At 44.6% G+C, this 22,856-nt stretch overlaps 1 protein-coding gene across 1 annotated transcript in view; it reads left to right on the forward strand.

Annotated features, from left to right (window-relative positions):
* mcm3 (minichromosome maintenance complex component 3) overlaps positions 1–22,856 on the forward strand; it is a 55,257-nt gene that overhangs the window by 28,350 nt on the left and 4,051 nt on the right. The window contains exons 12-15 of the mRNA XM_033026097.1: positions 16,040–16,190; positions 17,763–17,903; positions 20,209–20,303; positions 20,813–20,925. Coding sequence (XP_032881988.1) covers positions 16,040–16,190; positions 17,763–17,903; positions 20,209–20,303; positions 20,813–20,925 — 500 coding nt within the window. The remainder of the gene's footprint in view (positions 1–16,039; positions 16,191–17,762; positions 17,904–20,208; positions 20,304–20,812; positions 20,926–22,856) is intronic.

A 22,856-nucleotide genomic window follows, 5' to 3' on the forward strand; every position in this document is an offset into this window, starting at 1 on the left:
TAGAGATCAAGTTATATTTTGTTTCCTTCAATAAGAATCATTTTCTACCTGTTATATCCTCCGGCTGATACCTTTTTCTTGGTACCAGATATTCTGTTTACTAGATGTTTGATTAATTGGCATTTGTCTATCAATTAAAATCATACAAATCCTTAGTAAAAGGCAAAAGATATGTTCAAGTGCTCAAAATCTTGATATAGTCTTTCACGACTCCTGTCAGTTTCTTCGTGGGAGTCACTTGTTTTCCGCCTTTTACCAAGGATAGGGCCTTCTTCTACACTGTGGTTTCTAATGAAATTATGCTTTCTAGTGAACAAACCACAAGAAAGGGCATTGTACTGATATACCACAACTCTAGGCACTTTCTAAAAATCAATGATTTTACCAGTTTGCCACGATTTGCAAAGTTTACTGAATAGTTTAGTTTATTGTCACGTGTATCGAGGCACATTGAAAAGCTTTTTTGTTATGTGTTGTCCAGTCAGTGGAAAGACTATACATGATTACAATCAAACTGTCTACAGTGTACATATAAAGGATGAAGAGAATAATGTTTAGTGCAAGATAAAGCCCAGTAAAGTCTGATTATAGATAGTCCGAGGGTCTCCAATGAGTTGGTGGTAGGTCAAGACCTTTATCTAGTTGGTGTTAGAATGGTTCAGTTGCCTGATAACAGCTGGTATAAAGCTCCCTGAATCTGTGCGCATATAGAATTGATTTATATTCTCTCTCTCTGCGTAAGGCTGTGCAGGTTGGGGCAGCAATATTGCTCGTTGTCATTAGGATGGTGGGTGGTGAACTGCTACCTTAAGTTGCAGCACAGAACGCCACAGGAGATCCTTTTTCCCTGTGGCTATCAAACTGTACAATGCCCCCTTCTGTCGTGGGGTAGACTGACTCTTGTATCTTGTTGTGTTTTATGACTGGGCAGACCAATTACCCTCCTGGGATAAATAAAGTTCTATCGTATCCTAAATCACTGCAGACACAGGAGATCGTTGATGCTGGTATCTCAAGCAAAAAAAAAACAAATTGCTGGCGAAACACAGCGGGTCAGGCAGCATCTGTGGTGGGCAATAGGCAGCTGACATATCGGGTCCTTACCTGACATGTTGTCTGTCCATTTCCTTCCACAGATTTTGCCTGACCAGCTGGGTTCCTCCAATATTTTATTTTTAAAGCATTGCTCTCCTGGTGAGGTGCACATTGGCAGGGGTTCACAGCATTTTGATGTCGAGTCAGGATCGTTTCGCTTAACACCTCAGCTCAGTCCGCCTTAACCTACCTGATCTCCCAGTTGCTCAGCACTTTAACTCCCTCTCCCATTCCCAATCTGACCTTTCTGACCTGGGCCTCCCCCATTGTCCGAGTGAGGCCCAGCATAAATTGGAGGAATAGCACCTCATATTTTGCTTGGGTAGCTGATACCCTAGTGGAATGAACATTGACTTCTCTAACTTCAAATAGCACTTGCTTTCCCCCTCTCTCTATCCCCTCCCCCTTCCCAGTTCTTCCACCAGTCTTACTGTCAACTACATCCAACTACATTCTTTCTCTGTCCCGCCCACTCCCCTGACATCAGTCTGAAGAAGGGTCTCAACTCAAATCGTCACCCATTCTTTCTCTTCAGAGATGCTGCCTGTCCCACTGAGCTACTCCAGCATTTTGTAGCTACCTTCGATTTAAACCAGCATCTGCGATTCTTTCCTACACATTTTTGCCAAATTACTGTTGATTTAAGTTCACCACCCACCATCTTAATGTAATGGGCAATAAATACTGACCCAACCTGTCTGGCCTTGTCCACTAAGAGAATATAAATAATAATTCAAGTGGATGTCCAACAGGTAGCGCAGTGGTAGAGTTGCTGCCTTACAGCGCCAGAGACATGGGTTTGATCCGGATGGCGCTGTCTGTATGGAGTTCATATGTTCTCCCTGTGACCATGGGAGTTTTCTCCAGGTGCTCCGGTTTCCTCCCACACTCAAAAGACATGGGTTTGTAGGTTAATTGGCTTTGGTAAAATTGTAAATTGTCCCTGATGTAGGATAGCGTTTGCATGCAGGATGATCGCTGTTCAGCGTGGGCCGAAGGACCTGTTTCTGCTAATGTATGTTGAATGTCAAAATTCTATATTTTTTAGTCTCTATAACTCCTCGTACCATGTACCTCGGCCAGAAACACTGTATTTCCCTTGCCATTCCCCTCAAGGCTTCTGTATAATGCAATCAACTAATCTCCCATTGTTCTAAACTCCCGAGAGTATAGATTTTGTCGGCCTAACTCATAGTAAATCCGTCATTGTTCTAACACAAATATCTACTTCCTCAGATTGACCAGCATCTTCGCAATTTTCAGATGGTGATTTTACTTCGGAGTCACGTGAGTGACTACGTGAAGAAAGCCGTCAGCTCGCATGCGCTTCATTACGTCTACTGCATGGCGCCACGACTGGCTGGTGGGCGCGTCGCTCCTCCAGCGGTAAGTTAAAAGACCCGCAGGTAAGTTCTAGAGCTTATTCAGATCGTTTATATTGCACATATACATCGATTCCAAATTGACATTCTTGTCTGGTCAGTTCCACCCTCACAGCATACACCAAACCGGTCCGTTATGCATCACGAGGGTTTGGTAATTCAAGCCAAGTTCAGTAATAATAATTGAATCATTCTTGGCTCTACTCAACTTTTGTGCAGTACAGACTTTCAATATAGGTAAAATCTGGGAAAATAGCTAAATTAGCTATTTTTTAGCCACCAGACTCTTGTAAAGATTGGGGTTCCTTATTCATCCAGAAGTTTATGATGAGTTGGGACTTACCATTTACTCATGTTGGGCACTCTACCCTCGGGCTAGAGATGCGAATCAATAGAAGTTTGTATTTATCTCATTATAAACAGCAACCTTCTATCCTACAGTAGCCCACGCATTGGCAAATTTAAGGCTACTTACCAGCTGCAAAGTTTGAGCCTTTGCATTATTTTAAAATATTTCTGCATGCAGGAGCAGACACCAAAAACCAATGCAGGTCCTTCAATAGACCTATGCATTTACCAGCTGTAGCCACTTGAGTTACAATGCTGGACGTCCTAATTTGGCATTACACCAGTGATATCATAGTCTACAATACCACAGGGGTATCACTACTGTTGTGGTAACAGATGAAATACGCATGAGTCACCAGTACTTTATGGTACAAGTACTAACCACTTAGAGTTGATGGGTGCACTCTATGGGTTAAAGACTTGCGGGAATATGCCTCATCTGCATGTTCAAAAATGTTAATTAACAACACCACAGTTGCATACGTTAATCACATGGGTGGAATCAAGTCCATATCCTATCTCATTTGGCACTGGTGAATTGCAAGGAATATTTGAATTCAGCTACCTACCTGCCAGGTAGGCTCAACATGGTGTTGGACACCGGGATACGGAAATTCAATGATGACACAGGATGGATGGAATCATAACATGTTTTATGACATCGTCGACTGGTACTGACACCGGATATCGATTTATCTGCATGCAGACAAATCACCAGTTACCTAAGCATGTTGCACGAGTACAAGGCCATAGGCAGTGGCGGTGGAGGTACTCCTGCTACATTGGGGAAGGATGTGCTTTTATGCATTTCCCCCACTCTGCCTCATCAGTCGATGCTTGCTAGATCAAGCAAGACCCTGCCTCAGGCCGCCTGGTAGCACCAGACCGACCGACATAGCCATGGAACGCTATGGAATGATCAGCCTTTTATGGCCGTTCCCAAGGCAGTAATCTGCAGTCCACCCTGTAACAGGGGGGGTAACATCCTCACCATGACCAAATCAAATTGTTGGTTCACAGTCTGAGAAGACCTTTCCTGGGGCTCGGATTGTCCGAAAGCACGGTGGATGTACTCGCTGCAGCCTGGAGAGACAGTACGAAGAAACAATACATTTCCTATATTAGGAAGTGGGAAGAGTACTGTACGCAATCCAATATATCATATGACTCAGCACATATAACCGATGTGTTAGAGTTTCTCTCAAAGCTATTCTTTGAAGAGAAGTTGAGTTATAGTGTTATAAACTGTGCCATAAGTGCACTGTCGGCATATTTGGGGCCGGGATCGGGACACCACCCTGTTGGGTCACACCCTCTAGTGTCCAGGTTTATGAAGTGCATCTTCAACACGAAAACCTCCCAGGCCCAGATATACGGAAATTTGGAATGTTGGCACAGTATTTACTCTGCTCCGCCGGTGGGCGCCGGCAATATTCCTGTCCCTGGCCCAGCTCACATACAAAGTAGTGATGCTAATGGCGCTGGTGTCAGCGCAACGGGGCCCATGCGTTACACAAACTTTGACTGGACAGAATGATCATGTCTGCCAATAGCATCACGTTTTACGTGTATGACCTAGTAAAGCAGAGCAGACCAGGCACTACCGGCCTCAAGCTACATTTTGCGGCTTACCCCTTGGACCTCCGGCTATGTGTAGTAACACACCTGCAACTTTATGTTGTCACTAAGAGCCTCGGGCTCGGAACTAGCATTATTTGTTAGTTTTAAGAAACCTTATAAAAGTTCAGACCATTTCCAGGTGGCTGAAACAGGTTCTGACATATGCAGGAGTAGGTACTGACTATTTTAAATCTCACTCCACCAGGGCTGCATCTACGTCAGCAGCGCGGACAATGGAAGTCCCGCTAGACCAAATCCCAGTGACCGCAGGATGGTCAGGAGAACGTACATTCCAGGCGTTCTATAACAATCCTGTCACCAGACCAAGGGCTTTTGCCGACACCGTTTTAAGTTCTGTTACGTTCCATGGATGAGAGGATCTACTATAATTATGATTTGTCCATTAAAAGCATCAGCATGTTTTAAAAATTTGTCATGTCTGAATGGATTAACTCTCATCCATGGTCAACCTATACAGTGTGTGGCTTGGACTTGCGTCCACGGCATGAAATCACAAGCTTTGAAGTCTTCACGTAGTCACTGACGTGACTCCGAAGTAAAATAGTAAGATTAAACGAGAACTTACCAGTTTGAAGTTTGATCTTTATTTTATGAGGAGTCACGATGAGCGATTAGGTGCCCACCGCTCCCAACCCTCATAAAAGATCAGCTGGTATTACAAGTCTCTCGTATCTTACTATATTCAGTTCAACAACTGTTATTCTGTGATTTCCCACCGCTGCTTTGAAGGTTGACGCGCATGCGGGCTGACGGCCTTCTTCACGTAATCGCTCATCGTAACTCCTCATAAAATAAAGATCAAACTTCAAAGTTCTCGTTTAATCTTACTATTATATAGACCAAAGTGGCAGTGGCAGATACAATTACATTAAAGACATTTTGGTTCCTAGCTAGTAACGGGTCAGAGATGCAGGCTAAATGTGGGCAAGTGGGATGGCATCTTGCCCGGCATGGACGAGTTATACCTAAAGCTGTCTTTCTATGCTGCGTAACTCTATAAAATCTCTGTGTGGCTTCGTCGGGTCCCTACATAGTTCGGGCAAGACATTACCAATTGCGTTGGTAATTCAGTCACCTGGCAGTGTATCTGATCTTTGCATTGTACTTTTGTCTTGCCTGCCAGAGGAAGCGGTGGGTTTTGCCTTGCAATTCTTGATAATCTTTGCCATCGCCCAGATGACTAAGTACATTGTTGAATTGATGCATTTGAGCAGTAGCTGACCTACAATCTAGGTTGTCACTTCCAGTGTGGCACTGAATGCAATGACAATGCAACGTTTGCTATCTATCACGCAAGACATTAACCCAATACTTGACTATTGATTGCTGGGTGCCCTGGCAATTTCTAGATATCACAGACCTCAAAGGGTAAAGAGTGGGAAAGAACATTGTCTTGTGTGAGATGGGGTTGGACAGGCTAGATGCAGGAAGATTGTTCCCGATGTTGGGGAAGTCCAGGACAAGGGGTCACATAGAAACATAGAAACATAGAAATTAGGTGCAGGAGTAGGCCATTCGGCCCTTCGAGCCTGCACCGCCATTCAATATGATCATGGCTGATCATCCAACTCAGTATCCCGTACCTGCCTTCTCTCCATACCCTCTGATCCCCTTAGCCACAAGGGCCACATCTAACTCCCTCTTAAATATAGCCAATGGTTTAAGGATTTAAGGATAAAGGGGAAATCCTTTACGACCAAGATGAGAAATAAAAATTTCACACAGAGAGTGGTGAATCTCTGGAACTCACTGCCACAGAAGGTAGTTGAGGCCAGTTCATTGGCTATATTTAAGAGGGAGTTAGATGTGGCCCTTGTGGCTAAAGGGATCAGGGGGTATGGAGAGGAGTACAGGATACTGAGTTGGATGATCAGCCATGATCATATTGAATGGCGGTGCAGGCTCGAAGGGCCAAATGGCCTACTCCTGCACCTATTTTCTATGTTTCTATGATCAGTTGATTGGTGCAGTGGCACAGCTGCTGCCTCACTGCTCCAGACACACAGGTTTAATCCTGACCCCGCTTGTTGTCTATATAGAGTTGCGCATTCTCCCTGTGACTGTGTGGGTTTCCCCTGATGTCTGTAAAACGCACTGGACTCAAAGGTGACAGTGGGAAACTGCCAAGTAATGACTATGTGGGAGATAGGCACCAATGAATCACTTGCTGGAACTGGATAATGTAATTGAGTTTGTTAGAGACATCTCACGAAGGAAAGTCAGTGACTTTCTGTACTGGGTGCTTCTGTCCCTCTTTTCCCTCTGGTTCAGCCTGTTAGTCAAGCTGTCCGACCATCTGAATACTCCTGGGATACTTCATTGGAAAATCACATACTGATAAATGAGGAATGACTGTTGTTAGTCCTAATGTTTCCTTGCCAACTCTTGCAGTGAAGTCTCCATGGAGGACGATTATGTCTCCCTTAGGGATGGTGCTAAGCGCTTTGAGGCATTGAACTATACAACATGGAAACATGCTCTTCGGCTCACCTTGTCTATGCTAGCCAACTTGGCGTTCTGGGCTAGTCCCATTTGCCCACATGTGACCCATATCCCTCTGAACCTTTCCAAATGTCTTTTGAAAGTCATAATTGTATCAGGTTCTATAGGTTTCTCTGAACACTCACATTTATATGCACCCTATAGGTTTAAAAAAAAAAAGTAGTTGCTCATGATACTGGTGCTAGGAAGCTTCCCTTCACTGGCATTCTTCAGGCAATAAAACAGTGATCTCGCCCCTCTGGTTTGGCGTGGAGATTGTGTTGGCACTGGAACATTATGCCAAGGGTACCAGTGAGGGCTCGTAGAGTTGGCTGGGGAAGTATTGTGTCTGCTCACCTTCTGGACCATGCCTGGAGAAGTGGCTATCAATCAACATTGCCGTTTTTGGTAACACATTCCAAGTACTAAGAAATCATCGTATTGTGGCGGTCCCTGGGGGGTAGGCCACTCCTTGGATCATCCCCCTCGCCGATTGAGGGACAGGGGCATTGGTCTGCCACGGGGTTTCCCGACGACGCTGTCAAGGGTTCTCTCTTCTGCCACGGGGTTTCCCGACGACGCTGTCAAGGGTTCTCTCGAGGGTGTTGTGTGTACTCTGACAGTTGGAATAAAAAGCTTCTCTTGAATCCGCCTGGCGTCTGGCCTTTTCCTGACCTTGACCAGGCCACTACAGTATACCATAAAAATCTTTAGCACAAACCAAGTGCATCATTGACTGGGCCCAGCTTGTATCAGATGTACATATATAAAAATATGAGGCGTAGAAAAGGTGGACAGTCAGAATCTAGGGTTGAGATGTCAAAGTCCAGAGGGTATAGCTTTAGGGTCAGAAACAAAATGCCTAAAGGAGACCAAGTGGGACCCGTTGGGCCTTGTTCCCCCAACGCAAAATTCTACCAATCACCCGTTCTCCCAACGTAAACCTTTCCCCCAACGCAATATTCCACCAATCACCGATGGCTCCCAACTGCGCAGGCGCGGCTCATTTCCCATCATCTCCAGCACTCCCTCCGCCTCTTCACCCTACCTCTTCTTTCCCCTCTCCTCCTCTCATCCCGCACTCCTTCCCTCTCCTTTCCCCTACCCTCAGTCACTCTCTCCCTCCTTCCATAGCCTCTCTCCCCTCCCTACCCCCCATCTCTCATTCTATCTGTTTAAATAACATTAAACAATAATCCTTTCCTCGTCTCCTCCCCCACTCCCTCTCCATACAACAATGTTACGACGTGCTCATTGGACAGGGAGCCCTGTCTTTGTTAATGTTGTCCATAACCCCTATTCCCTCCCTATCCCGTAGCCCTCGCGGGAGGGGGGAGGGAGGAGCGCGGCTCCGGGCCCAGTCTGTGTCCGTGTCTGTGTCCAGCCGCGCTCAGGGCCCTGGGCTGTGGTTCGAGCTGGTGCGGGGTCCAGGGGCTGCTGCTCCGGGCGGGCACCACAGGTGTGGCATTTTAAAATAACAAAGTCAGTCAGTGACTTTTTGAAGCTGCGGAGGGTGCTGAAGAGGGTGAGGAATGAGCGCTGGCTCCGGGCCCAGTCCATGTATGTCCGTGTCTGTGTCCAGCGTGCTTTTATGACAGCAAGTTTTTTTTAAGTGTCCTCCAGGAGTGTTCAAGTGATTCTTTCTCAAACTGGATTTGTAAAATTGAAAACGTGAATAACTTGTAAAATATGACGTCAATCTGAACGAAACTTGATAAAAACACACCACGAGACAATTGTGAGTAAGGTGGCCCAAAAATTGTAGTGCTATAGTGTACCGTTTTGGCGTAATGGTGGAGGCAGCTCTGGTAGTGGCGTTTAAGAGGCTTTTAGGTAGACACGTGAATATGCAGGGAATGGAGGGGTATGTCTCTACACAGAGGAGACTCGTTTACTTGGCATCTTTGTTTCTTTGTGTGTTATGTGTGGGGGGTGGTGTGGGGGGGTAAGGGGGAAACCGTTTCGGCCGCCTCTTCCATGGAGAGGCGACTTTTTCAGGCCGCCTCCCCCGTGGCCTAACAGCATGGATCGGCGCGGACTTTCCCGGAGACGCGCCCGGAGCTTCAGCGGCGGACGCAGCGTGGACTCTCGGCGCGGAGCGGGTGAGACCTCGCTGGAGGGGAGCGCTCCGTTACGCTGGCCCGCAGCCGGCAGCCTGAAGCAGCGGTCTGCAGAACTCCAGCTGGTGCGGCGTCTACAGCCCGGGATCTCACGTTGGGGACCCGGGTGGAAGAAGAAGCTTCCACCGCCGGCCCGCGGCCGTCTTCTACCGCGGGTGCGGCATGGACTTAACATCTCCCCTGGAGGGGAGCTTCGACCGCCGGCCCTGCAGACTGCGGTGCTTCCGGCTGCGGCACGGCAGGTACTTTAAAACTTTGACCGCCGGCCTGCGGCCTACACCAGCCTGAAGCCGCGGTCTCTGGTTGGGAAGAGCCGATCCTGGACTCACCTTGACTTTGACTTTGTCCCTTACCATCTGGACGCCCGCAGCAGCGGCTGTGGAGGGTGGTGGTCCCGACCACGGGGGAAATGAAGGAGGACTTGCCAAGCTCTGTGCCTTCCACCACAGTGATGAATGCTGTGGTGGATGTTTGTGTAAAATTTTAATGTGGTTGTGTTCTTTATTATTGTACCGCTGCTGGCAACCCAAATACCACCGACCTTGGTTGTGTGGCAATAAAATTATTTCTATTCTATCATACTGGACACAGACATTGTGGTCGAAATGTCTGTTCCTGTCCTCCTGTTGTATGTTCTGTAAAACTTTCATAGTCCCTGCCCCCAATCTCACTCGTCCAATTTTCTTGACTTTGATGGCACATAATGCATAACTTATTTACTTTGCTTTGTGTGTTATCTGAGTCAATGTGCCTCTGATGCTGCTGCAAACAAGATTTTCATTTGACTTGTGTCTCAGAGTACCTATGCAGTTGACAATGAGCTCAACTTGACTTTAATAGCTGCTAGGAAAGTAGTGCAGATGTTGGGTTAAATCAAAAATGGACACAATATGCTGGAGTAACTCAGTGAGACAGGCAGCATCTCTGGAGAGAAGGAATTGTGACATTTCAGTCTGAAGAAAGGTCTCGACCTGAAACGTCACCTATTCCTTCTCTCCAGAGATGCTGCCAGTCCCGCTGAGTTACTCCAGCATTTTGTGTCTACCTTTAATAGCTGCTACCTGTTTATAGTTGCCTTCTCCGGAGGCCCAGAAGAGAAGTTTATAACATTATGAGGGGTATAGAAAGGGTAGACAGTCAGAACCTTTTTCTGAGGGTGGAATTGCCAAATCTCTTTAGGGCATGTTTAAGGTAACAAGAGGAAAGTTTAAAGGATGCCCAAAGGGTCTGTTTCTTGCATAGAAAAATGCTAGGACTGGAATGTGCTGCTATAGGTAGCAGATCTGGTTTTGGTGTTTACGGGGCTTTTAGATAGATACATGAATATGAAAGGAAGGAGAACGAGGAGACACAAAACGTTACCTATTTTTCTCCAGAGTTGCTGTCCGACCTGCTGAGTTACTCCAACTTTTTGTATCTTCTGAATATAGAGGAATATTGGACACAGGCAGAAGGACTTAGTTTAATTTGGCATCATGTTCAGCACAAACATTGTGGGGAGAAGGGCCTGATCTTGTGCTGTACTTTGTGTTCTGCATTCCATATGCTCCAAGTTCAGAGAGAAGCTCAATCTAGAATATTTACTATCCTTTTCAAATGTGCTGACAAGACCAACATGGTTCTTCACTGAATTATCTACAGCATAGAAACATGCCATTTGACCCAGCTGATCAATGCTGATGTTTGTGGTTGACAAGGTGGGCCTTGTTCCCCCAACGCAAAATTCCACCAATCACCCGTTCTCCCAACGTAAACCTTTCCCCCAACGCAATATTCCACCAATCACCGATGGCTCCCAACTGCGCAGGCGCGGCTCATTTCCCATCATCTCCAGCACTCCCTCCGCCTCTTCACCCTACCTCTTCTTTCCCCTCTCCTCCTCTCATCCCGCACTCCTTCCCTCTCCTTTCCCCTACCCTCAGTCACTCTCTCCCTCCTTCCATAGCCTCTCTCCCCTCCCTACCCCCCATCTCTCATTCTATCTGTTTATATAACATTAAATAATAATCCTTTCCTCCACTCCTCCCCCACTCCCTCTCCTTACAACAATGTTACAACGTGCTCATTGGACAGGGAGCCCTGTCTTTGTTAATGTTGTCCATAACCCCTATTCCCTCCCTATCCCGTAGCCCTCGCGGGAGGGGGGAGGGAGGAGCGCGGCTCCGGGCCCAGTCTGTGTCCGTGTCTGTGTCCAGCCGCGCTCAGGGCCCTGGGCTGTGGTTCGAGCTGGTGCGGGGTCCAGGGGCTGCTGCTCCGGGCGGGCACCACAGGTGTGGCATTTTAAAATAACAAAGTCAGTCAGTGACTTTTTGAAGCTGCGGAGGGTGCTGAAGAGGGTGAGGAATGAGCGCGGCTCCGGGCCCAGTCCATGTCTGTCCGTGCCTGTGTCCAGCGTGCTTTTATGACAGCAAGTTTTTTTTAAGTGTCCTCCAGCAGTGTTCAAGTGATTCTTTCTCAAACTGGATTTGTAAAATTGAAAACGTGAATAACTTGTAAAATATGACGTCAATCTGAACGAAATTTGATAAAAACACACCACGAGACAATTGTGAGTAAGGTGGCCCAAAAATTGTAGTGCTATAGTGTACCGTTTTGGCGTAATGGTGGAGGCAGCTCTGGTAGTGCCGTTTAAGAGGCTTTTAGGTAGACACGTGAATATGCAGGGAATGGAGGGGTATGTCTCTACACAGAGGAGACTCGTTTACTTGGCATCATACTGGACACAGGCATTGTGGTCGAAATGTCTGTTCCTGTCCTCCTGTTGTATGTTCTGTAAAACTTTCATAGTCCCTGCCCCCAATCTCACTCGTCCAGTTTTCTTGACTTTGATGGCACATAATGCATAACTTATTTACTTTGCTTTGTGTGTTATCTGATTCAATGTGCCTCTGATGCTGCTGCAAACAAGATTTTCATTTGACTTGTGTCTCAGAGTACCTATGCAGTTGACAATGAGCTCAACTTGACTTTAATAGCTGCTAGGAAAGTACTGCAGATGTTGGGTTAAATCGAAAATGGACACAAAATGCTGGAGTAACTCAGTGAGACAGGCAGTATCTCTGGAGAGAAGGAATTGTGACATTTCAGTCTGAAGAAAGGTCTCGACCTGAAACGTCACCTATTCCTTCTCTCCAGAGATGCTGCCAGTCCCGCTGAGTTACTCCAGCATTTTGTGTCTACCTTTAATAGCTGCTACCTGTTTATAGGACACATTTTGAAAATCCATACCTACTATATCTGTGTTCTTTATTTTGTTCGATTTGCTTTGGCTAGGCAGCTTGCCTTCAATTAAAAGCTTAGATTATTGGTTGATTACAATATGATAGAGATAGTGTGTGCTTGCAATCTGAATGAACTAGCAGACAGGACGGCAGTATGGCGAAGTGGTAGAATTAACACCTTAAAGTGCTTACAGCGCCAGAGACCCATTTTCGATCCTTACTGCAGGTGCTGCCTGTACGGAGTTTGGACATTCTCCCCCTGCCCACGTGGGTTTTCTCCAGGAGCTCTGGATTCTTCCCACATTCCAAAGTCGCACTAATTGGCTTCAGTAAAAATTGTAAATTGTCCCTGGTGTGTAGGCTAATGCTGGTGTACCGGGATCACTGGTCGGCGCAGACTCAGTGAGTCGAAGGGCCTGTTTCTGTGCTGTATCTCTAAACTAAAAATTAAAATGCCAAGTTGAAATTTGCCAACTTCTGAACCAACAAGTTTTTTCACTCCAACACTAAGAGTTTCACTATAATTACTGATAATCAAGATGTTTACTTTGAGATTCAACTTGTAATGTAATAGATACTCTGCCATAGTTTAGCCTGTAGCTCTGTACATGTGTTTAATTTGGCCAGTCAGTAGATTAATTGGTCCATGTCCATGCTGACAAAAAAAACAGCCATTTAGATTAGCCTCACTGCTCAGCTGTAGGTCGAGCCTATTTGAGGACTGATCTCGATGGTTTTGAGATGTGCATGTTGAATTGATTGCCAAAGGTGGAATGAGGTCTGACTACTTTTAGTGCTATTGACTCAAAATAAATGGTATCAGCAGTGGAATCTGAGCCACTGATCAAATGTGGTTAGATGTCAGCATAGTCTGCATCCACATGCGCTCTTTATCAGATTGTAAATTGCTGAGCAGATAACCATACATCCTCTGGACCAGCAGCAGAGTGAATCACTTCACATTGCTCCGGGCAGCAGGTTAGGCGGCGCCTCAATGAGCTTTGACAGTTATTACTGAGTTCTTGGGCTGAATCACCTTCAGAGATTCAAAGCATTGAATGCACATGGGGAACATCTCCCAACGTTCAAAAGGAATGATTCAAAATAGATGCAACATCTGACATTCACTGAAGTGAGGAGATGGAGGACACTATCAAATGATTATCAGCAAGGGGAAGTTGAGTACGGGATTAGAAGAGGACAGGAGGCTATTGGACCCCCACTTTTGTTCAAACCATGCTCCACAACTCTTTCCCTACATCCTTCAATTTTTTTTCTCCAGTTCCTTTTGGAAGTAATCTGTTAAATCAATGTTCACTGCCCTATTGAACAGATATTTCCAAATACTAAATGTTTGTAGTGTACCTTTTCTTTTGTTTTATTTTCTGCCCTCTGTCTAGGTATTGGAAACTCTCTTTCAACGTTCAAACAAAATTATTTCATTTTTTCTGAGTCAAAAGTTGACCAGATTGTGGCATGTATATTTGGGAGGCATTTGGGTCAAATGCAGGGTGAATCGGACTTGCGCAGTTGGCCATCTTGCTCATAGACGAATGGGGACAAAGGGATGTTTCCGTGCTCTATGATGGACACTAAGTGCACAAGCCTAAGAGTGCAACCAGCAAAGAGACACAGGAGGAGAAATTGGATTAAAATTAAAGGAAAATAAAATTTTAAAAAATGAGAAGATGCATTATGTCAGACTTAGAATTTTATTGGGGTCAGTGAACATATGCATGTTGGGTCAGGATTGGGCATTAAAATATCCCTTGATATAAATGTTCAGGAAGACCAGGGAAGTAAGGTGAGGAAGAGAGGAAGCAGCATTGTTTCAAGTGAGTGTGGCAGGGCTAGAGTGCGAGGATGGTGCAGAAGAGTCAAAGGTGATCCGTTAGAGTTCTGGAACAATAGAGGGAACATGACTCAATGTTGGGTGTTTTTAGCCAGATCACGAGTTTTATTTGTTCAATGATAAATAGAGTATTGCTGAATCTGGTCTTGAGTAGAGAGGTAGGTCACCAGCATTAGGTTTCTGTTGGGAGAGAGTAATTATAACATAAGGTTTAGCTTGACAATAGAAGGAACGACCCAATTTAACGATCTTATGTTGCAACTTTTGAAAACTTTGGTTGGGACGTATTTGGTTGACCCACTTCAGGAAGGACATGGAGTCTTTAAAGCATGTCCAGAAAGGTTAACCAGGATGCTGCATGGATTGAAGGGCATTAGCTTTAAGGAGAGGTTGGGCAAACTTTAGTTGCCTTCTCCGGAGGCCCAGAAGAGAAGTTTATAACATTATGAGGGGTATAGAAAGGGTCGACAGTCAGAACCTTTTTCTGAGGGTGGAATTGCCAAATCTCTTTAGGGCATGTTTAAGGTAACAAGAGGAAAGTTTAAATGATGCCCAAAGGGTCTGTTTCTTGCATAGAAAAATGCTAGGACTGGAATGTGCTGCTATAGGTAGCAGATCTGGTTTTGGTGTTTACGGGGCTTTTAGATAGATACATGAATATGAAAGGAAGGAGAACGAGGAGACACAAAACGTTACCTATTTTTCTCCGGAGTTGCTGTCCGACCTGCTGAGTTACTCCAGCTTTTTGTATCACAGGCAGAAGGACTTAGTTTAATTTGGCATCATGTTCAGCACAAACATTGTGGGGAGAAGGGCCTGATCTTGTGCTGTACTTTGTGTTCTGCATTCCATATGCTCCAAGTTCAGAGAGAAGCTCAATCTAGAATATTTACTATCCTTTTCAAATGTGCTGACAAGACCAACATGGTTCTTCACTGAATTATCTACAGCATAGAAACATGCCATTTGACCCAGCTGATCAATGCTGATGTTTGTGGTTGACATAACCCTCAGTGATACAGTTCCCTCTTATCATTTGCTCGGGTCGTCACATTTATTATCATATATGTGCAAGTATAGTGACGTACAGGTGCAACAAAAATCTTTCTTGCAGGAACATCTCGGGCACATAGATAACACGCAAAGCCAAAAGGCATGCAAGACAGTGAAAATAAAAGTATTCCTAAACAAGACAATAGTGTAAAGCACAATTAGACTACAGGTCTGTTGTCGCTGAAAGTAGCACCATGGGTAGATAGTGGTGAAGGTGCTACATGGTAGTGTTGCATTGCTGAGATAAGATTAGGGTTGTGCAGGTTGATTCAAGATCCTGCTCATTATAGGAAAGTAAAACCAGAAGCTAGAATAGTGATTGGAAGGGAATGGAAAGGGTGAGAGGGGTTGTTGGTGCGGGGAATTTGTGATGAAGAGGAAGAGGGAGGATCAAAGGAAATTAACTCTTCGGTAGGGGTATGTGCCACGAGAGGTAACCCAAGGGAAACGTACATTCTATGTTGGCTGGAGATTAAGGTTGAGCCGAGTTGCTGGAACTGTGAACCAGCAGCACTAACTACTGCTGCACTGTGCTGACGTGTTGCACACCTTAGTGCTTGCTTGCTAATGTTCTCACTGTGCATTAACCATTCCAAACTGGTAATCACTGGGTTGCCTCAAGAAATATGTGGATATCTTTGACCAGCACGTGAGCAGAAATCTAACTCCTCAACCTGGTACTGTTTGTATGTGACTCCAGCCCCAAATTGATACTTTACTCCCGATATCCTTGGCAGCACCGTTCGGATATAAACGCAGCTTTGCCAGTGTGGTTCAAACCAAATACAAATAAAGGCTATGAGCTGATGATTGTTCAAACGGCCATCTACTCATTGTGTGTTTCAGAGAGAAGATTGTCAGTATGGAATTTATGCGCAAGTACATCCACGTTGCCAAGATCGTCAAACCCATGCTCACATCTGAGGCCGCGAACCACATTGCAGAGGAGTACTCCAGTCTACGCAGTCAGGACCAGATGAGTTCCGATGTTGCTCGGGTGTGTGGCCTTTGTAGAAATGTGTTTCATCACCAGGATTTCTCCTTTCCATTCTATGTAGTTTCTGGTCACTATGCAGCTTGTTTGTTTTCTCCTGGAGATTGAGCTGTCTTGTGTTAATATCATAAATAAGAGGAACAGGAAAACGCCACTAAGTCCCTCAGCGTGGATCTGGCATTCAGTAGGATCATCGCTGATCCAGTGTTTTGTTTTTTTACTGCTTTCCAATCCTTTCCTTATTCTAGCTATCACAGTCTCATATGTAGGACTTCCACCTCCCAGCTCTCTGTATGGCTAGGTGTATGAAAGACTCTCGCCCCTTATAGAGAATTTATTTTCTTCATGTCAGTCTTCAGTGAATTAACCCCTTATTTGGGAATGCTCCCAAGAAAGGAAGGGTCCTTTCAGCCTTTGCCCTCATGAAAATTCATCATGTTAATTCCACATGTACGTTGGGACTCAGTCCATGCTGTTTCTCAGAAAAGCAACCCCATCAGTGTGGCTCCCGTCCCATACGTCCCCATCAGTGTCCCTTTGATTCTTTTTGCCAACTGTTTGCATCAAAGGTAATTTATGGTGGTCCATTAACTTACCACCATGTCTTTTGGATGCGGGAGGAAACATGAGTACACAGAGGAAGCCCATGTGGTTACAGGGAGAATAAACAATCCCACACAGACTGCATCCAAGGTTAGAATTAAACCGTGGTCCAAGACACTGGCGGAAGCCCTAACTGCTTCTTTGTAGTTATAGGGTTTATCCTTGTACCTTTTTTTTATGAAGAGCATAATGTTTGAAATTTTCCAATGCCTGGACTAACCCAAATCGATAAAATGGTCGTAAGATTACAGGCAATTGGACTTGGATTGAATAATCTTTAAGCACAGGCAATGTTCTCTGTAGGTTCAATATCTTTCATTCTCATTGACTGATTTTATGCATGTGCTCTACCCTTGCTTGTATTATGAGGAACTACACTGTTACGGAATGGCTTTAGAGGATGGTCAAGCTGGAAGGAGGGTCATTGGTTGAATTGGATACATGTTCTAAGTTTGTTGAAGACTTTACGACATGTATTAATGAGTCACTTCCTCTCTAAGAAACTAGTTTTTCATGGAGGTGTAACTTCTCAGCATCTTCTGTTTGTGCTCTTTTATTTCTGGTGTCAGTAACAGATGGGTGGCAGCAGTCTGATTTTCAGCCTTAGCCTCCTGTGTAAATGGAGATGAAATGGTCCCACAGGAATGTTCACAAGTTCTGGGAGCAGAATTAGGACATTCGGCCCATCAAGTTACACCGCCATCCAATCAAGGCTGATCTATCTTTCCCTCTCGGTCCCATTCTCCTGCCTTCTCCCCATAACCTCTGACACATTTGTGAGAGGAAAGCTAACTATGGCTTAGTTCCCTCCCACTGTGAGTGCCCTTTATTACAGACAGAGTGCCAGCTCATTTTGCGCTTGTTGTCTTGGTCAAAAACGGTGTGCTGATGTTGACTTGGTGTGGATTTCTCACGGACCCTGAGGGTTTTGTTACTAACCTTCTCTTCCCTTTCCTAACGCCTTCCACTTAGACCTCACCTGTCACTGCACGAACTCTGGAGACTTTGATCAGGCTGTCAACAGCTCACGCAAAAGCCCGCATGAGCAAGACCATTGACCTACAAGATTCTGATGCAGCAGTCGAACTGGTTCAGTTTGCTTACTTTAAGAAGGTAAGTGCTTGTGAGCATCTATCTCTTCGCCAAAGTGTATCCTTCTGATGTCCTCTGGGCTTAACATCTCATCTGGTGTTACGGCCATTCACTCATGTTGGTAGAAAATATGTTGCTGCACACAATACCTTCCCACGCTCTTGGTGCTTGCCAAAGGACAGAGACTTAGAGGTTTGCAGGTTAATTGGCTTGGTATAATTGTAACATTATCCCTAGTGTGTGTAGGATAGTGTAAGTGTGCGGGGATCACTGGTCAGTGCGGACTCGGTGGGCTGAAGTGCCTGGTTCCGCGCTCTATCTCTAAACAAACTAAACGATTGCCGGTGCTCACCAGGGGAGCAAACCTCTACTGTAAAAACTCAATAAGATTCACATTTTATTGTTGTGTGAATTTGGTCTTTTTTTTTTATTAATTAGGAGTGAATCTCAATTCTCAAACAGTCATGTGGCTACAATCAGTTGAAATAGCTCATGCAACATACATGTACACCAACTTGATAATAAATGAAATGTCGCATTTACCAAATTGATGCCTGGATTAGTGTTTATTAGTCACAGGGAGAAGTCGGACAGACTCAGATTGTTTTCTCTGGAACGCCAGAGGTTGTGGTGAGGCCTGAAAGAAGAATATTACAATTATGAGAACTATAGATAGGGAAGACAGTTAGAACCTTCCTCCCCCCCCCAACCTGGAATGCTCAACTACTAGAGGGCATAGCTTTAAGGTGAGAGGAGAATTTTAAAGAGATGTGCAGGGCAAGGTTTTTTTTTTTACACACAGAGGGTGATGAGTGCCCAGAACACATTTCCGGGGGTGGTATTTGACCCAGATACGATAGTGGCATTTAAGAGACTTTTGGATAGGCATTTGGATATGGAGGATATGGACTATGTGCAGGCAGATTAGAGATGGTCGGCATCATGTTCAGCACAGATATTGTGGGCTAAAGGGCCTGCTCTTGTGCTGTACTGTTCTATGGTCTATTTACCATTGTAACAGATAACAGTGCTTCTGAGATTAGCTACACATTTGTGACATTGGTTGGCTGGAGGCACGTGGTCTCTGACAAGCAGAATTTAAGCATTCAATAGCATAAACTCCCTGATATAATATTTAAAAAACTGAAAGCCAATGTTGGCAATGACTCCCTGCCTCCCTCCAACCATAACATGCAGGTGCTTTCTGCTGTGTTTAAACTATCACTCAAGAAGCCAGTGCTTAAATTAACATGTGCTGTGCAGTGTGGGCATCTGATGTTGCTGTTGACAAAAATCCCAGTGTCGTAAATCTCTTCCCATGATTGAGCCCTGTTGGTGTTTTATAACTAGTTCTTGGAAGAGATCTAAATACTCCTATGGTATTCCAATCTTAGATAGAACAGAACAGGTCATTCAATCCACATGTCTATGCTGACCATGATACTAATGTAAACTGCCCATCTGCCTGCTTGTGATCTATATTCCTTGATTCCACTGGCTGTTCAAGTATCTGTCTAAATGCTTCTTAAATTACTGTCATATTTGCTTCCACCACTTCCCCTAGTAATTTTTTCCAAGCACATACTTCACTTTTGTATTTTACAAAAATTGTTTCAACTTCCCTCCCTTCACCTTAAAATAATGTAACCTGGATGATTTTGATTATTTTAAGGTGAAGGGAGGGAAGTTGGGGGGCTTTGGACTTTTTCTCTTGTAACTGATGCCAAATTATGGCGATGGGTACAATAATTTCACTGTGCAGTGCATATGTGACAATAAAGAACCATTGAACCACTGACTATTTACACACTGGTCATTCTCTTTTCCTTTTCCTGTTGGGCAGAGATACAAAAGCTAAAAGCATGTATCATTGGATTCAGAAACAGCTTCTTCCCCACTGTTATGAAAGCTGTCAGACTCTTTGTTTTGCATGTTCTCTGGATAAGTCATATCATAAGTACATCAGACAAACAGTTCTGCAAAAGAGAAAATAAACAGTTAATGTTACAGCCAGCCAGAAAGTGCAGATTTAAAAAAAAGTGCATTCTGTCTATCCTATCTTTGCCTCCGATGTTTTTATATTCTTAAATCAGGTTTCCCCTCAGCCTCCACTCCAGAGAAAACAATCCAAGTTTGTCCAATCTCTCTTTGTACCTAATGCCGTCTAATCCAGGCAGCATTCCAATAGATCTCTTCTGCACCCTCTCCAAAGCCTCCACATCCTTCCTGTGATCAGAACTGCACATAATACTCCAAATGTGGCCAGTGCAAAGTTACTAAATAAGTTCCATCCCCAGCAAACCTAATGTGGGTGTATTTTGTTTAGGTTTTGGAGAAACGGAAGAAATCACGCAAAGATGACAGTGAGGTGGAGTCCGAGGAGGAAGACATTAGCCAGGAAGATGGTGACGCCAAGAAGAGGTGAAGGATCGCTTGGTGTGGAAACGTTTAGTTTTCTGCATTGTGCATTTACTTGTAGTGACTCTACCGGTTTAGATGTTGTTCATTCTTTAATCAATCAAGAAACAGATATCCGTCCCTGGATGTTTTAACAATGAAAAATAAAATCATGATCATATTGATGATTTGAATGTAACCACTTTATATTTTGACTGTCAGCTTTTGAGGGCCATTGTGACCTTTGCTGGTCAAAACACGATAGGGTGGCATGGTGACACAGCAGTAGAGTTGCTGCCTTACAGCTCCTCAGCGCAGGAGACCCGGGTTCGATCCTGGCTAATAACAATCCCGGGTTCGATCCCGACTCCGTGGACCGAAGGGCCTATTTCTGCGTTGTATCTCTAAACGAGACTATCCCCCCCCCCCCCCCCTCCTCACGCCCCCACACAATCCAAACTTCAAAATGATTGTCCCTGCTGGTGGGACAGAAAAAAGGTGAATCTATTATTTATTTTTCTTTGCATCCTCAGGAGGAAACCTCAAGCTAAAGATGGTGAACGCAAGAAGCGGAGACGGGAGCAGGGGGAGGGTGAACAATATGACCCCTATGACTTCAGCGATGCTGAGGAAGAGACACCAGACAGTAAGTTCTTGTTCTTATTGTCAATGACTGCTATGCCTCAAGGCTGCATAGGAGAAATGTCTGTGAGAGACTAACTCCAGACAGTGAGTTGGTTGTTATTGTATTGCTGCAGACTCGTGAGCTGCAAGTTTGTTTGGGTTTAGTTAGCCGATGCATTGAATTAGGACATCCTGTTGCCTAGTGAAGCTCATGGTGCATCTCAGTAATGAAGACAAATGTATTTATTTGGCAATAATTTATGACCCCTGGCGATGCACGAGGAGAATAGATTAGGTCAATATACTGTTTTTTTCCCTAAGGTTAAGGGAACCAACTAGAAGGCAAAGGTATGTGAGAGGGGTAATATTTAATAGGAACCTGAGGGGTGACTCTTTCACATACATGGTGGTGACATGTGTATTGAACTGTCCGTAAAAGTAGTTGAGGTGGGTGCATAACATCTAAAATACATTTTAACAGATACATTGATAGGAAAGGTTTAATGATACGAGCCAAAGAAGGATAAATGGGACTAGCTTAGATGTGACATCTTGGTTGGCATGAATGAGTTGGGCTGTTGGGCCTGTTTCTGTGCTTTACACCTCTGATTTGGCCAACACTTCCCATATTATACAGGGTGTGTTTTTGGTCATTATATCTTTATCTCCATAACTGAACACAATGCTCCAAATGCGATATCGCCAATGTCTTGTACGACTGTAGCTTAACATACCAACTTCTTTCTCTGCACAATTTCCTGACTGATTAAACAACTTTCACTACCCTATCTACTACCTATAACACCACTTTCAAGGGATTATGCACTAATACCACTAGATCCCTCTGCTCCACAACGCCGCACAAGGCCCCACCATTCACTGAAGATCCTGCCCTTTGGTTGACTTCCCAAGATATAACACCTCTCACATATCTCGATTTGACATTCCTCGACCCACTTGCCCAGCTGATCTTCATGATCTGTTTCCACCTATTTTAGTGTTACCTGCCAACTTACAAATCATACCTTATATATTGTCATCTTTATCAACAATTTAGATGAGAAACAGCTATGGGCCCAGCATCGATCCCTGAGGCACACCCCTAGTCAAAGGCCTCCAGTCCAAAAAAAATACCCTTCCTCCACCCTCTGCTTCCTACCATGAATCCAGTTCTGTATCCAGTTAGCTAGCTCTCCCTTGATCCCACGCAATCTAACCTTCCAGCGCACTCTATAATACGGAGCCTTATCAGGGCCTTATTATAGTCAACATAAAATAAAATCTACGGCCTTGCTTTTGCCAACCTTCTTACTTTAAAACAACTCAAGTGAAATTCATGAGATGTAAACTCCCATGAACAAAACTATGCTGACAATCCTTAATTAACCCTTGCCGATCCAAATGCTTGTATACCTGATCACTCAGAATCCTCTCCAGGTACTTTCCTACCACAGATGTTGGGTTTACTTCCCACGGTTTTTCCTTGCAGCCCCACGTAAATAGAGGCATCCTCCATTAGTCACCCTCCAGTTTTCCGCATCTCACCCAAGTCTAACTATGTTTTATGTATCTCGGTCAAGACTCCTGCGATTTCTTCTCTGGCATCCTACAGATAATTGTCATGTTTGCCATGATACTGTGAAAGTCTTTGTATTGTGTGCTATCCAGGTAAATTATACCATACAGAAGTACAACAGGTAGTGCAAAAGAAAAAAATAAACAAGAGAAGAGAATATAGTGTGTAGGAAGGAACTGCAGACACTGGCTTAAACAAAAGAAACACAATGTTGGAGTAACTCAGCATTTACCGTTTCAGGTCGGGTCGGTCTGAAAAGGTTTCTCGACCCGAAACGTCAGCCATTCCTTCTCTCCAGAGATGCTGCCTGTCCAGCTGAGTTACTAAGCGCCTTGAGTATTAGAAAGGCGCTATATAAATCCCATCCATTATTATTA

Source organism: Amblyraja radiata, chromosome 8 (genome assembly GCF_010909765.2).
Source record: "Amblyraja radiata isolate CabotCenter1 chromosome 8, sAmbRad1.1.pri, whole genome shotgun sequence".
Lineage (NCBI taxonomy): Eukaryota > Metazoa > Chordata > Chondrichthyes > Rajiformes > Rajidae > Amblyraja > Amblyraja radiata.